The sequence below is a fragment of the Gossypium arboreum genome, chromosome 9, assembly GCF_025698485.1.
Source record: "Gossypium arboreum isolate Shixiya-1 chromosome 9, ASM2569848v2, whole genome shotgun sequence".
Lineage (NCBI taxonomy): Eukaryota > Viridiplantae > Streptophyta > Magnoliopsida > Malvales > Malvaceae > Gossypium > Gossypium arboreum.
The window spans coordinates 89,073,180-89,087,452 of NC_069078.1; the positions used below are offsets into that span (position 1 = coordinate 89,073,180).

The 14,273-nt window shown below is 31.6% G+C and overlaps 2 protein-coding genes across 2 annotated transcripts; one reads left to right on the plus strand and one right to left on the minus strand.

Annotated features, from left to right (window-relative positions):
• The first annotated feature begins 1,963 nt into the window (after positions 1–1,963).
• Positions 1,964–5,495, plus strand: LOC108454433 (protein Dr1 homolog). The gene is made up of 6 exons (XM_017752892.2): positions 1,964–2,303; positions 2,420–2,483; positions 3,607–3,696; positions 4,254–4,348; positions 4,933–5,001; positions 5,142–5,495. Exons 2-6 carry the CDS (start codon positions 2,429–2,431, stop codon positions 5,301–5,303), a joined length of 471 nt encoding a protein of 156 aa, XP_017608381.1. The 5' UTR covers positions 1,964–2,303; positions 2,420–2,428; the 3' UTR covers positions 5,304–5,495.
• Positions 5,496–7,914: 2,419 nt separating this feature from the next.
• Positions 7,915–12,648, minus strand: LOC108454498 (probable serine/threonine-protein kinase WNK3). Its single transcript, XM_017752978.2, has 8 exons — positions 11,884–12,648; positions 11,659–11,696; positions 11,146–11,373; positions 10,830–11,053; positions 10,572–10,729; positions 9,597–9,780; positions 9,409–9,519; positions 7,915–9,289 (listed from the first exon to the last, which is right to left on the minus strand). The coding sequence occupies exons 1-8, from the start codon at positions 11,968–11,970 to the stop codon at positions 8,454–8,456; spliced, it is 1,866 nt and encodes a 621-aa protein (XP_017608467.1). The 5' UTR covers positions 11,971–12,648; the 3' UTR covers positions 7,915–8,453.
• Between the last annotated feature and the right edge of the window lie 1,625 nt (positions 12,649–14,273).

Genomic DNA, 14,273 nt, shown 5'->3' on the forward strand with positions numbered 1-14,273 from the left:
TACGTAATTACAATTTAAATATCTAAATTCACCACGTAGACGAGCCAAGCATTTTCATGTGCCTCAATTCGCCAAAATTCGCCGCCTTTCATACTTGCTCACACAGCTGAGAAACGGAAGCGACCGCCACCATCGGTTTAGCCAAGCAACTCGGACTTTCTTCACCGGCCATAATAACAAACACCTCGTCTGATGCCGGCATATCATAATCTTCTAATTTACTCATATTCGGCTGATACATTGGTGTTTCCAAGTGATTGCTCGGTGCTGGATTCGATTCGGGCTGAACTTTAGAACATAACAACTTTAACAACAACATCGTCATTAACGAAATTACCAAAAACAGCCCACTGTACAGGCATGCCTTACCTGTGCTCCAATGCAAATTTTCAGGCTCGTTTGATGATGGAGAAGACATTGAAAATTTGAAAATCCCTCATTTGTTTCAGCCTGGGTTTATATATGTGTGTGTATACATATAAGCCATGAATGCGTTAATTGATGGAATTGTTTGAAGTTAAAAAAGGCATGCAAAAGCATCTTTGCTCGGTCAAATATGGGTATTCCAACTATTGTCCTTAGTGCAATCTAGTCCTCGTTACTGTAACTTTGCTTAATCGCACTTGGACTTAGATGTTATTGTTAGTAAATTATTCAAGATTAATTAAATAAAAATTTATTTAATTTGATAATTATAAGGTTAAGCTTTAATTCTAACAACTTGAGCTATTGATTAAATAGAACTTAAGAAAAGCAATACTCGATTTGAACGATTAGTGAGTCTAATTAATATTTTCATTTTAATATATTTTTATATTATGAAATTATATTTTACTTTTACTATATAAAAATTTAAAATAAAGATGAGCTTAATCAAACTCAAATTCAATATTAAATATAAAATTGATAAATAAATTTAATCGAGCTTGAGCTCAAATAACTTAATTATATTTCGAATCAAAATTCCTCTATAAAAATTAAACTCAACTATAAAAGTACTTCCCGTTCACTCATTAAAAAACCACTCACTCAAATATTTTTTTTATTGCAAAATATAATTAAAAAACGATAGGGTGTGTTTCATTTCGGGCTCAACATGAAAGGTAAAATATGAAATGGACTCCAATTGGCAATATTCGAATATAAAATATGAATACAGAATTATTTTAAAATTTATATTAACAAATATATTTTTTAAAATGTTATGCCGATACAACAAATTATCCAAACGCCACATAAATTCATCTGTCATCATCATCATCTCATATTTGCATAGATTTGTTAATAAATTATATCTGAATTTAATTATAAAAATATATTTTATAATTAATTTTACTGATAAATAAAATCCTATTTAAACTCAAACATAAATTTTAAAAATCCAACCACAACTCAACATGATTCATAAATTTGTCTAAATAATTTATATTAAATTTGTTTATTGGTTAAGTCAAACTATATTACAATTCGATTTAAAATTTTTTAAACTTATATTCAATTTTGACTTATTCAACTCGATGACCTATTTCACTTATTAAATTATTAGTAAATTTATATTTTAGTCATTTAATTTTAAAAATTATACATTTTAATTTTAAATAGTTCAATGATCTAAATAAAAATTTTAAAAAAATTAATAAATATTTTATAACTTTTAAAATTAATTGATCAAAATATAAAATTATTAACAATTTAATGATGTGTAGTTTACTCTTTTATAATTAAAATTAAATAAAAGTATTGTTTATTATCACTAAATCGATCCAATTCAAAATGAAGAAGCCCTTTATCTAAACTTTCTTCCGAACTGGACGGATCATCCGACCCGACATTTCGTCAAACACTTTTATTAACAAAGTTTTATTTTCCTCATGGATCAAAAACAAATAATGAAAAAAAATGAAAAATAGAAAAAAACTTTAAAAAAAATAAGGAGAGAGTTAAAGCCATTTTCACTCACGCGCTATAAAACGAATTTTTGAAACACGCAACCAGCCTTCATATCCACTTTTTGCGCGAATATTTGGAGGCTCCTAAATTTAGCGCGTGGACATCCCGCGCACCCACTGAATGTTCGATTTTTATTTTATTTTTTAATTGTTTTTCTTTTTTGCCCTAATCGACTGCGATCGAGAGGTTCCTCTCTTTATCGTGAAGTCCCTTGCCTTTATCTGATAACTCAATAAATCAACCATGTCCTTCCCCTTGATCTCCCACTCGACTCGGATCACGACTCGCTCGACTCGTTTAGCGTTTTTCTTTCAATAGGTGTACCCGCCTCGACGACTTAGCTCAGTAACTCGGTGAGTTAATTCCCTCCTCCTCTTAGCCTCTCGATTTCCTCCCTTTCATGTTTTAGATCTGTTTGTCATCTGTTTGATTTTGATTTTTTTTTAATTCTAATTTTTTTGTTTTGAAGAATTAAACGATGGAGCCGATGGATATCGTAGGGAAGTCGAAGGAGGACGCTTCGCTTCCCAAAGGTAATTTTTAAAATTTTATATTTTATATTTTCTGTTTATCTGCTTTCTCGTCGTAATTTTCATCTTATTTGTTTGCTTTTAATTATTTGGTGATTTCGATTATGTTTATTTTTTTTCCCTGAAAATTTTCTTTCTCGTTTATTTCGATTTTATTGTGTTGTAAAATTTATTTAATTTAAGACTTGAATTTGCTAGTGTTTCTTTTGTCTACCATCACAGTTAGCTAAGAATAATTTAAATTACCCAGTTTGGTGCTTAATTTAGGGTTTTGGATTGTCTATGTCAACTTATGCTTTGAATAATGGTAAATAAGTGAATGAGTTGCCATTAAAAGTTAATTAGGGTTCTTCTGAGTAAGCTACCAAAAGGTGAAAGCTTGAAGAAACTTTAATTTGATGAGGTTAGGAAGTGTGATGAGATGGATTTAAGAACATACGTATCTTTCATGATATGAAGATAAATTCGTGTTCAAATCTAATCTTGTCTTTGACTAGCTCTCTTTTGTGAGAGTTTGGAGCTTTTTCAGAGGAGCTGATCTTTTAGCTAGTATGACAAAGATGTTTAAAAATGATGTTGGTTATTATATGTATTTCTGTGTATATTATACATATTTTTGTTTTCAAACTCCAAGGGAGGTTCTTGGCTAGAGCTTCTATTAGAGGGATTGCATAGCGTTGGTTGAGGATTGTGATGTATTTTGAGGATGGGTCATATATCTTGTATGAGAAAAGAGTTTATTTCAAATTTGCTAAGAGCATTATTAATTGACAAAGGTTGCAAGTTTTTGGATAATTATACCTCGTACTGGTTTTTGTCTTTGCTTTCCCTGGTAAACTCTTTTACATGGCGAAATGGAGTTTATTAGGCTGTAATATTTTTAAACACTTTACATGGTCCACTTTTGTTGCAATTTATGATTCTATTTTTCCTTTACATTTTGTTGTAAAAAGAGAATGAGGTTGTCAAATTTTTGTCTAAAAATAATTGAAATCCTTCTTTGTGCACATGCAAATTATAGTAATCGTATGTCTGTTTAGGGCTTTGCATCTGAGCATTATGGTTTAGTTTGGATTTTTTTTATTGCTTTATGATGCTAATTATATATATATTTTCCTTTTTTCAGCAACAATGACCAAAATTATAAAGGAAATGTTACCGCCAGATGTACGCGTTGCAAGAGATACTCAAGATCTTTTGATTGAGTGCTGTGTAGGTTAGATCATAAGTTCAATCTTTCTTTCTTCCTTTCTAGTCTGCATCTATTTACTGTAACACATTTTTACTTGGTTTCTACCGCCAAATTTCTTAGTTTTTGAATTTTGTATTAGTGATCACTACCAGCGCTATGCTTTTGCATGTTAGTGTAAAGTTACTTGGTAAATACTAGTGCCTACAGACATGTGACGAATGATGGGAGCATTCTTCTCCTAGGAAATTTTTATTTACAATAGTAATTGACAAGTTGAACCATTGTCAATATCTTTTCTCTTGTAAGCACAGGAAATGTGTGTCACCTAGAAGTACTTGACCTAACCATACTATGGATGCAACTTGCAGTTAGTCTCATGTGGTTATACTTGGTATTTGCTGTGTCATTGATGGTTTGGGTGCAAAAAAAAGCTTTTCCTTGTCAAAATCATGTTTGGCAAATTTATCCACCCTCGATATTATTTTTACATTGTTGGGTGTCTACTGTCCCAAACTATAGTCTAATTGGTAGTATTAGTTTCTTATTTGTTGGAACTGATTAAAACTTCAATCCCCTGGCAGAGTTTATCAATCTCATTTCATCAGAATCCAATGAAGTTTGTAACAGAGAGGAGAAGCGGACCATAGCACCTGAGCATGTACTCAAGGCTCTAGAGGTTTCTATGTCACAAACCTACTTTCACATTTTAATTTGGTTTCTTTTATGTGTGTAATTTTATTGTCTACTTCTTGTTGCCTTGTTAGGGTTTAAAAAAGTAATGTCTTGAATAGGATCTTTGCAGTATGGTTCAGCAGTAATTTTATGCTTGTAAGCACCTAAGCTTGCTTTCGGTATTAAGTAAAAACAGATAGAATTTTGAAATTGTTTATACCATAAAAATTCCAGCTATCAAGGGTCTAAAAGGGATATTTTTGTGTTTATATTAAGCTATGCCTTGACTACCCCTTGCTTGTTCAGACAGAGACTTGACTGTTGAATATGTTCTGCATATGTACTTTTTCTCAGCACCATGTGAAGTCAGGTAGCTTTAAGCAGGAATTGCTTAACTTTGTCGATTGAATTGGTTCATACTAGAGATTTCCAGTGATCATCGAAATTGGTCTGTTACCATTGTGCAGTTTACTGCCTTGCATTTATTTTAAATTTCTGATCATTCCGAGTTTTGAGTTCTAAGAAGGCAAAAAGGGTTTACGTAATATAATTGTTACTAAAACTTTATGTGTGCACATAATTTGTTAGGTTCTTGGGTTTGGAGAATACATTGAGGAGGTCTACGCTGCTTATGAGCAACACAAGATCGAGACCATGGTAATTATTTTGTCTTCTTTAAGCCTGGCCTCAATTTTATCTCTGCCCTTCGTGTTAGTGTAGGCATATAATTTCTTTCCTTGTTATGGACCAAGAAGTTGGCACTCATAACTGATTGTATTTCTTGAAATACATCTCAGCATGACTCTTTGAAAGGAGGCAAATGGAGCAACGGAGCAGAGATGACTGAAGAGGAAGCGGCAGCTGAGCAGCAGAGGATGTTTGCTGAAGCACGAGCAAGAATGAATGGTGGGGCTGTTGTCCCGAAGCAACCCGAATCTGACCCAAGTTTAGAGAGCTAACCATTTAGGCTTATTTTTCTTTCACAATAGGTAAGCATCCTTGATTCTTCCATTAGTGCTTCTTCTAAAGTTCTAATCTTCGTATATTATGTACAAAAATGAAAAAAAAAAAAAATGCATTGGCCCATGTGGATATCTGTGAATGCTGTCTATAACTTAATGCAATTAGCAAGAGTTTGTTCGTTTCTATTAGTCGAAACTACGTAACGAATGGTGACTGAGTTATATCTGATTTGGTAGTTTTAATATTTTATATAATTACTCGCAAAAAATGGTATCAGAAAATATTTAAAATTTGATGCAAAATATAAATATCATATGATTCAAATTTGATATAAATATATGGATTATTAGATTAAGAGTTAGATTGAATTTTGTTTCATTAACTTAATGGGTAAATTAGTCTTTGTACTTTTGATCAAGAAGCAAATTGATTTTTTTGTTAAACTTTGATTTCTGTATATTAATATGAGTTATATATGATATGTCAAAAATTAACATAAAGATCGTTTTCTTTTGATATATGGATTAATTTGTTATTTTTCAGTAGAATAAAATGTAATTTAACTTTTAGTACTTTTACTGATTAGATTAAATCAAATATGATAATATGAAATATGAAATATATTGTGAATAATGGATTAAGACTTGACAATCCAAATTCATTAATGTTAAGTTTGCAGTGTTACAGTTTTAAATTAATTATAGAAATATTAAACAAAATATAGATTTTCGGCATCTATATTGGAATTAATATTATTAGATCTTTTATTCAGTACATTATTTTTTATTTAATTATATGGTTATTTGACTTTTGAAATTTGTAAGACAGAAAGATAAAAGTTGTGGATATGAAATACCACATTTTTAAACCTACATAAAATGAATACCAAATGTTGGAGTGTGTTTCAAAACCCAAACATATAATGTTATTTTAAATATCATATATGAATAAAACATTAAAACAAGCGTTTTGATTCAACAACCTTAATAATCAAAACGAACCCTAATATTCCATTTAAAAAGCTACCCAAAAGCTGATATATATAATAAAAGGTATCAAAAGAGTTCCTCAACAGCACCATTTTTCACCAACATCTGGCATATCAGTGGCGGTGCTGTTCTGGGATTCCCGCGGAACCACCGCCGTATCCAGCACCTTGATGATAATCTTCGGGCAATGCCCGGTTGCACAACTGATGAAATAAAATAAACCGGGTCGGTTTAATTTGAAGGCTGTGTCACCATTGTTGAAGAACTGAGGTTGCCAGGTCTCGCACTTTTCGTACTCTTCTTTCGTTACCACTAATACCGAATCTTTCTTATACTTGAAATCTTTATATCATATATATAACAATTGAAAATTACATTATTATTTTAGCTCATAAATTTATAGATGAAACATCAGTGGCCCAACATTTTTGAATTAAAAAAAATTTATTGAAAATTATTATTATGCCCTCCAATTTTTGAAAAACTTCCATTATGCCTTTTAATTTATTTAAAATTTTAATTAAGTTCTATTTAAAAAAATTCATTAATCTCAAAATTTTAATTACCCAGTTTTTGGAAAAATATCTCATTAAATTCATAATATTTTAGTTAGACCCTTTTAACACTTAGTCACAAGATCCGCTACTATACATCATACAATTTAAATATTTTTTTATATATGATTTCAACTCAAATTTTATTAATTTAATTTTAAATTATTAAAACCAGAATTTGAATTTAAAATGATTCAATTGAAATTTTCAATTCTTAAATTCGAATAATTCAAGCTTAAAACCACACAAAGTCAAATTAATTTGAAATGAAACCCTAAAATTTTCAAATATATTCAAAAGTTTTAAAATCTAAATTGAACGTATCCACGTGGATTGGATCCAATACTAATATTCATGTGTATTGAATTAAAGCCATGAAAAGTTAGTGAGGGTGGTTGTGGAGATTATATATATTATTGGGTTGGGTTCGAATGTTAACCACCGAAAGAATCTAAACTGTAAAATAATTATAATATTGAAAAAAATAGAATTGGATTGACTAATTCTTGATAACACATTTTGATGACATTTTTAAAAATGGAAGATCCAATAAAAAATAGGCTTCTACCTGAAAAAAAAGAACAGGTTTCTATTATTTATTACAATTATTTTTTAAAGCTCCACTGGTATAAAAACAATAGTGATTAATTAAATGTAAAATGTAATCAATATAATATACATTGAACGAAGAATAAGAGAAAAACCAAGGCACAAATGAAAAATAGACCCACACATTACAATCATAGATGGTGAAACTTTATAACAAAGTCTAAAGAGCAAAAAGGAAATCAAGGTCCGAGACCCATACTCAAAGAACCCTAGCAACCACCTTCAGTTCCATCATATTTGTAATGTTGGTTTTAATTGTAATTATTTAGATGTATTCCAATTACTAACTTTTACATTTTGACATATTTAATAGTGCAAAAGAAACAATGAAAAATGGAAGAATATATATCAAAATCTACATAAAATAAATTAATCTTTAAGTTTGTATTTAAAAATAAATAATGAATAAATAAGACATGTGACAGAAATTTCAATTCTACTCGTGGAGATAAAAATTTTCACTATCAAATAATTACCCAATATATAATATATTATTTTCCTTTCAAATATGTTTATAACACCTTAGGAACGATGATTAATACGAGCATGATATGAATATACAAACTATCGAGTCCAATGAAAAACAATAACCTCGATACAAAGCATTTAAAGAAAACTATAGAACCGTATGTACACGTATATATGCTCCCGTGTTAGTTATTTAATGAAATATCAAACCAAAAGAGCCTCTAAAAAAGGGGCAAAAGTCATTACTTACAAGAACAAAAACTTACCTGAATAGCTACTATGCAATGTTCTTCAACCTTTTCCTTTAAGCCGAAATTGGTTTCCATTTTCACAAATACGATCTATCTACTTAGCAAGCATGTCCCGAGATAAGATCTCGAAGGACCCTGTTTCTTGTCTTGCCACTAAATTGTCATTTATCCGATGCTCAACATAGCCGGAGACTATAATCAAACTGCAATGTTGGAGAGACTAGAAGTAAATTCCGATTCCGTGTAGGAGTCTATAGGGTATGATGGATGACCGGTTAGTGGTTTGTTGCATCTTGGATATCATATTTGGGAATCTTAAGCTTACACGTAGCCAAAACCTTTTCAAGGATTTCCGGAGGAAGTTCATTCAGAAGGTCAGATACAGTTAACCGGTGCTTATTCTTCAGCTCATCTAACTCTAGTTGCTGCTTTACTAACAAGGACTCGAGATTTTCAGTTATTACCTTCACTTCTGATTCAGTGTCCTTTAATAGCTTACACTTCTCTCTTGATGAATGTGTTCCGTTATTGTCATGAAGGTTGTTGTTCCCGGACACACTCGATTGCATGTCAGCAGGTTGGTTTTCATCTTTCCCGAGGCCATCATCGTCTCCTCTGCCACTGTGATGTGAGACCTCATTTGCCACTTGATCAAGCGAAGTACCCCTGTTTATGTTAGCTCCGCCTTCATAACAATCATGAGATTGCTCATAATGTTCAGCCCAGTTATCCGCAGACCGGACATTTGAGAACCCAAACTTGGACGGAGAGAATCCACCAGCTGCATTGGGTGAGTCGGACCAGTATCGTCGACCTGATGGCAATCTCTCTAGTGAAAGACGACCTCGAGATGAGGTTGGTTCATGAGCCATCAGAGATCCATCACCCTTACTTTCAGAGATATCGGAATATGCAATTTCTCCAATACTATTGCTAGGACTTTCTCGGGAAATCCAATCAGGAATGTGGGATTGAATTTTAGATTCAATCATTGTGGCAATTGTCAGAACATCTTGATCTGTTAAGTCCAACTCCTCAACCATTTCACTAGCAACAGCAATTGCTGTATCGGCTTCGATATCAAATGGGAAGTGGATGTTGCGAACTTGACCTAGGATCATGTTGAAGCTTTCCAATTTTCAATAAGAAAAAACAATTATGAATGTAAACGGATTAAATATTTTCCGGTGGTGGAAGGAAAGAATTATGAAGAACAAGGGAGAGAAAGACCTGTTGAATCTGCTATCCTTAGTTTAAGAAATATCGTGTTAAGGTCTTTCGTCAGACCTTGCACTCTAACATCTAGACTCGTCTCAGATTGAAGATCCTCAGTGGTGCTATCTGCATTTATCATGTGAATATGTGAGGGCCGAAATACTGAAAAGCCTTCAAGCTCGAAAAAAGCTCCTCAATTCTACCTGAAGTTTTGGGATTAAGTCGTAAAGAACGACCTACATTGTCATTTTCCTCAACAGGTTGGAGAAATGGGTCCCGTAAAAGTTCCTTGGCAGACAACCGTTCAGAAGCTTTAGCTATACATTTTTCAATAAATAACTTTACGCCAGGATCAGTCACTTTTGCCAACGATGCAGGCTTTATTCCCTGCCCAAGGAAAAGAACCATGAGAATTGAAAAGCAACGTGTTGCATTTTGCATAAGCATGGCGCATGGAAACAGCTACATCACCTAAAATTTCAAGCACTGACATTGATTCTACATAGCAAACTTCGATAAACTGAATTCAGTTAAATCTCTATAGTGGGACATACGGATTTTACAAACCTAACAGCCACGTTACTTGGGACTTGGGATGACTGTATAAATGTCGGATACAAATATGCACCCAACATGGATATGCTAAAAAAATTTCAAGTTTTTTCCACATATTTAGACAATCATACCCGAATATGTGTCGAATATGGGTGTTGGACAAGGGTACTTCAGAGGAAATGAAAAGTCGGAACAACATAACCAAACAATGTTTTAATATTTGGATAATGTAGCAAAAGCCAACATTAGGCTAGAAAATTCCAATAAATAGGAACGGGGGCTATAGTGGTTCTGTAATAAAGAATGAAAACATACTGATATAACCCCTCTGCCCTTGAGGACTTATCCGAGAGGAGGTGATCACGTGACAAGGAGGAGGTAATTGTACAACTTCTTTGCTTATAAACATGAGACTGAACTTCCTTTTTGGAAAGTAACAAACTGTTACTCTAAGGAAATCGACATTTTCCGGGAACCTGTTATTACATTATGCCTAAACTTCAGCAAGGAACAATGTTCTCAAGAACTATAATCAATCAACATAAGGTAATAAGCAAGGCACGGAGTAAAGAAGTAGCCGATCCATAACTATATAAAAGAGGGAAAGATCATGAACGCCTTACCGATGTCACCTTCTTGAATATTTGAGCAGCATTAGCACATTCAACGTATGGATACTCAAATGTCACTAACTCCAGCAAACACATGCCAAAAGCGTAAATATCTACAAGCTCGTTGTATTCCTCCTCATAGAGTTCGGGTGCCATAAACTCTGGTGTACCTATATTGAATTAACAATTGCTTTATTATTTTGTTGTATTTAAATATGTAATGGCTCCAAAAATTGTAGAATTTGAAGTTATTAAGGACAGGAACCGCACCAATAACACTATGTGCTGCACGAGCCTGGCGAAGAATAGCAGCCAACCCTAGATCCCCGATCTTCACCTCACCTTGGTTGCCATTCACGAAGATGTTATCACATTTCAGATCCCGGTGAATCACCGGGGGGTCATGACCGTGAAGATAAAGAAGACCCTCTAAGATCTGCCTAGACCATTTCTTCAATGCCCTCAAATCAACATGCTTATGCTTCTTCCTATACCTACACGATCAAACATAAAAACTTCCGACAATATCATAATGAAACACTCAAAACACACACACACACAGAGAATTCAGATATAAAAAACTTACTGCCGCAGTGTTCCCGAAGTAAAAATCTCCGTGATGAAGTTGATATGTTCGTTTTTAGTATCAACCCATGAATTGTAAAACTTAATTATATTCTTGTGCTTCAATGTTTTAAGCAAATGAACTTCAGAATATAAACGCTCCAAATCTTCCGAATTTCGCAATAAATCGGTAATCTTAACCTGATTCCATGCCACTTCTATACCTTCCAGTTCATCAAATGCTCTGTATCTAAATTCCCACAACTTGATCAAGGATTCAACAAATGCTTCATGCACATAAATTAAGCCTCTAAATACCTTTAAATACAAACTAAAACATCCAAAGAAATATATATATTAAATTCAAATCCATTAAATGCTCTATATCTAAATTTTCAAGGACTCAACAAAAGCCTTATAAATTAGGCATCTATATGCATTTATATACAAACTAAAACAACTAAGGAAACATACATACATGCATTTTATATGTGTGTGTGTGTGTATATATATATGTATGTACGAAAAAAGATACACTTTTTTGAAAGCTCCTCTTCCTAAAACCTCCTTGTACTGCAAAATAACCAATCAAAAAGCAACCCATTGATGGTAACATTAAATAAGATGAACCCAAATGCCGATTAACATCAAATATAGAATTAAAACAAACTTTGTTCCAAATTAGAAAAGCTTTTTATTTGAATCAAAACGACAAATTCAAACCAAAAATTGAAAATGAATTAGTGAAAAAGAACTTTACCCGACCATAACGACCCGTTGGATCAATTTCGACGAACTCTGCATCGGGATCATCTTGTTCTTGATCGGACATTGTATCCTGCACCATTCTTTGTCCTTTTTTTTTTCAAGTCACTAATAAAAACAAGATCAAAAGGGGATCAAAGTTTAGGTAAATTTTTCCAAATTTTCTTACAAAATCCAAGCTATTTGAAAAAAAAACCCAAGTGGTAATTTCAAAGAAAAAAAAACTTCTGGAATGAAATGGAAATGAAATGAAGATCGGAGAAGGTATCGTTTCGTCAAAGAGAAGCTCGGGGCATTAGGAAACCGACTGGGACTGAATGACTATTGAGGAAATTAATTAAAAAAATCTATTTTTTTCAAGTTTTATTAAAATTATTTGTTTTTTTATTTTAGTTGGAAGTAAATTATGGAGATATTTTTTTTTATTTTTCATGAATTGTTGCCGAAAAAAATTGGAGATTCCAAAAAAAAACAGAAAAAGAGAAAAAAAAATTAAAGAAATTTCCAGAAAAGTCAAAATTTGAGAGCACATGCGAACTGTGATCCCACAAATTTAATGTCAATTTCCCACTTAGAGTCTGCCATCTCATCATGCATCCCGCCGGCGGCATTAGCGCCTTCTGTATTTTGGGATAATGTATCATATCGTTCTTGATTTTAACTTTAATATTTAATTTAATACTAGAATTTTTTATTTTTAATTTAGTATTTGAATTTGATTTTCATGTTTAATTTTGTACCTATATCAAAATCACTTCATGCTGTCAAATGAATGTTTAACATGTATGTTCTAGCTACTTAATTGAGATAAAATAATTTAGATATTAAATTAAACATTAAAATTTAACTCAAATACTTAATTGAGATAAAAAAATAAAGTTTGAAATTGAAAAACTCATTCAGTGAAGTAGACATGAAAGGCAAACTTAATTGGAAAATATCATAGTGCGAAAAGTGGTAAGCCTCCTTGATCCACACATTAGTATTTTCTAATAATATTTTCATCTATTTTTAATTAATTTAATCACAATAAATAATATTTGTATCAAGTTTAAACATAATATTTACATTGTTTATACTTACTCAACTTCAGTTTAATTTGAAATATAGGTTTAGAATTTTACTAAATTTATTCATATCTTTTAATTTTTTAAAAATATATATTACTTTTAAATTTAATATTAAATAATATTAAATATTTTTATTTATTAAAATTTTTGTAAGAATTTATTTAAAATTTATATAAACAACTAAATATTTTTTAATGCTTGCGTTATAGTATTATAGATTATTATAGATTTAATTTTTATATATTATAGATTACAAAATATATAAAAATAACATATAATATAATATAATGTATTACAAACATAGATAATAAATAATGCTTAATACTTTTACTTATGCCTATTTTTTAGGCTTAATATTTTACCCAAGCTGACTCAGGAAGGATTGAAATCCGCTAATGATGATGTTGAGGGGGAAAAGAAGAAAACTGAAGATGATGATGAAGAGACAGACGGGAAGAGCTGTAAGTTGATGGTCCATGGAGGAACCTCCAAAACTCGGACAGCAAAGAAAAGGAATCAAACTAAGGAAAAGGAAGTCCAGAAGTGGTCTGATGAGAGGTGAGTTATAGTGTTTTTTTTTTTTTAAATGGATTCGTAAATATTTATTAAAAATATTTACAAAGTTAGTTGTTTGGTTAACTAAGCTTTGGTTAGGTGAATTAGTTTGAATTAAAATGGAGTTTTGATTTAATTTTATTTTATTTATTGTAAAAACACTGAAAATAAACAAGAACATTGATCTCTACAAGAATATTGATCTCTTACTGAAAAATGTATTAAACATATTGATTATATTGAAATCATTTATAAATATGGTTGGTAAGCTATAGGGATTTCACTTCTTTTTGTTATATATATGTATGTATTAAACATATTGATTATATTGAAATCATTTACAAATATGGTTGGTAAGCTATAGGGATTTCACTTCTTCCTTTTTATTTATGTATATATGTATTTAACATATTGTTTTTTCATTTTTCAATAAAACTCTCGGTATTTATATAAAAAAAACATATTGATTGTAGCAAATATATGTATATATGTGTTTAAATTCTTGTATGGTCAAAAGGCCTGTGATTCACAATTTCAGCCTCATCACTCTTGCTATGTGATTCAGCAGTACTCTCCAACCAATAACATAAAGGCCCCTTTGATTTACTAAATCTCCTGAACCTGACATCTCCACGTGGAGCCGATTTCCCCTCCAAGTTTGTGCCAAGCACAATATTCACCATAGGCGGCTCAATGCCCTTTTTTTCTTTTTAAGTTCCTTTACCAAATCAGATTTGATCAGTGGATTCTTAGCCTTTAC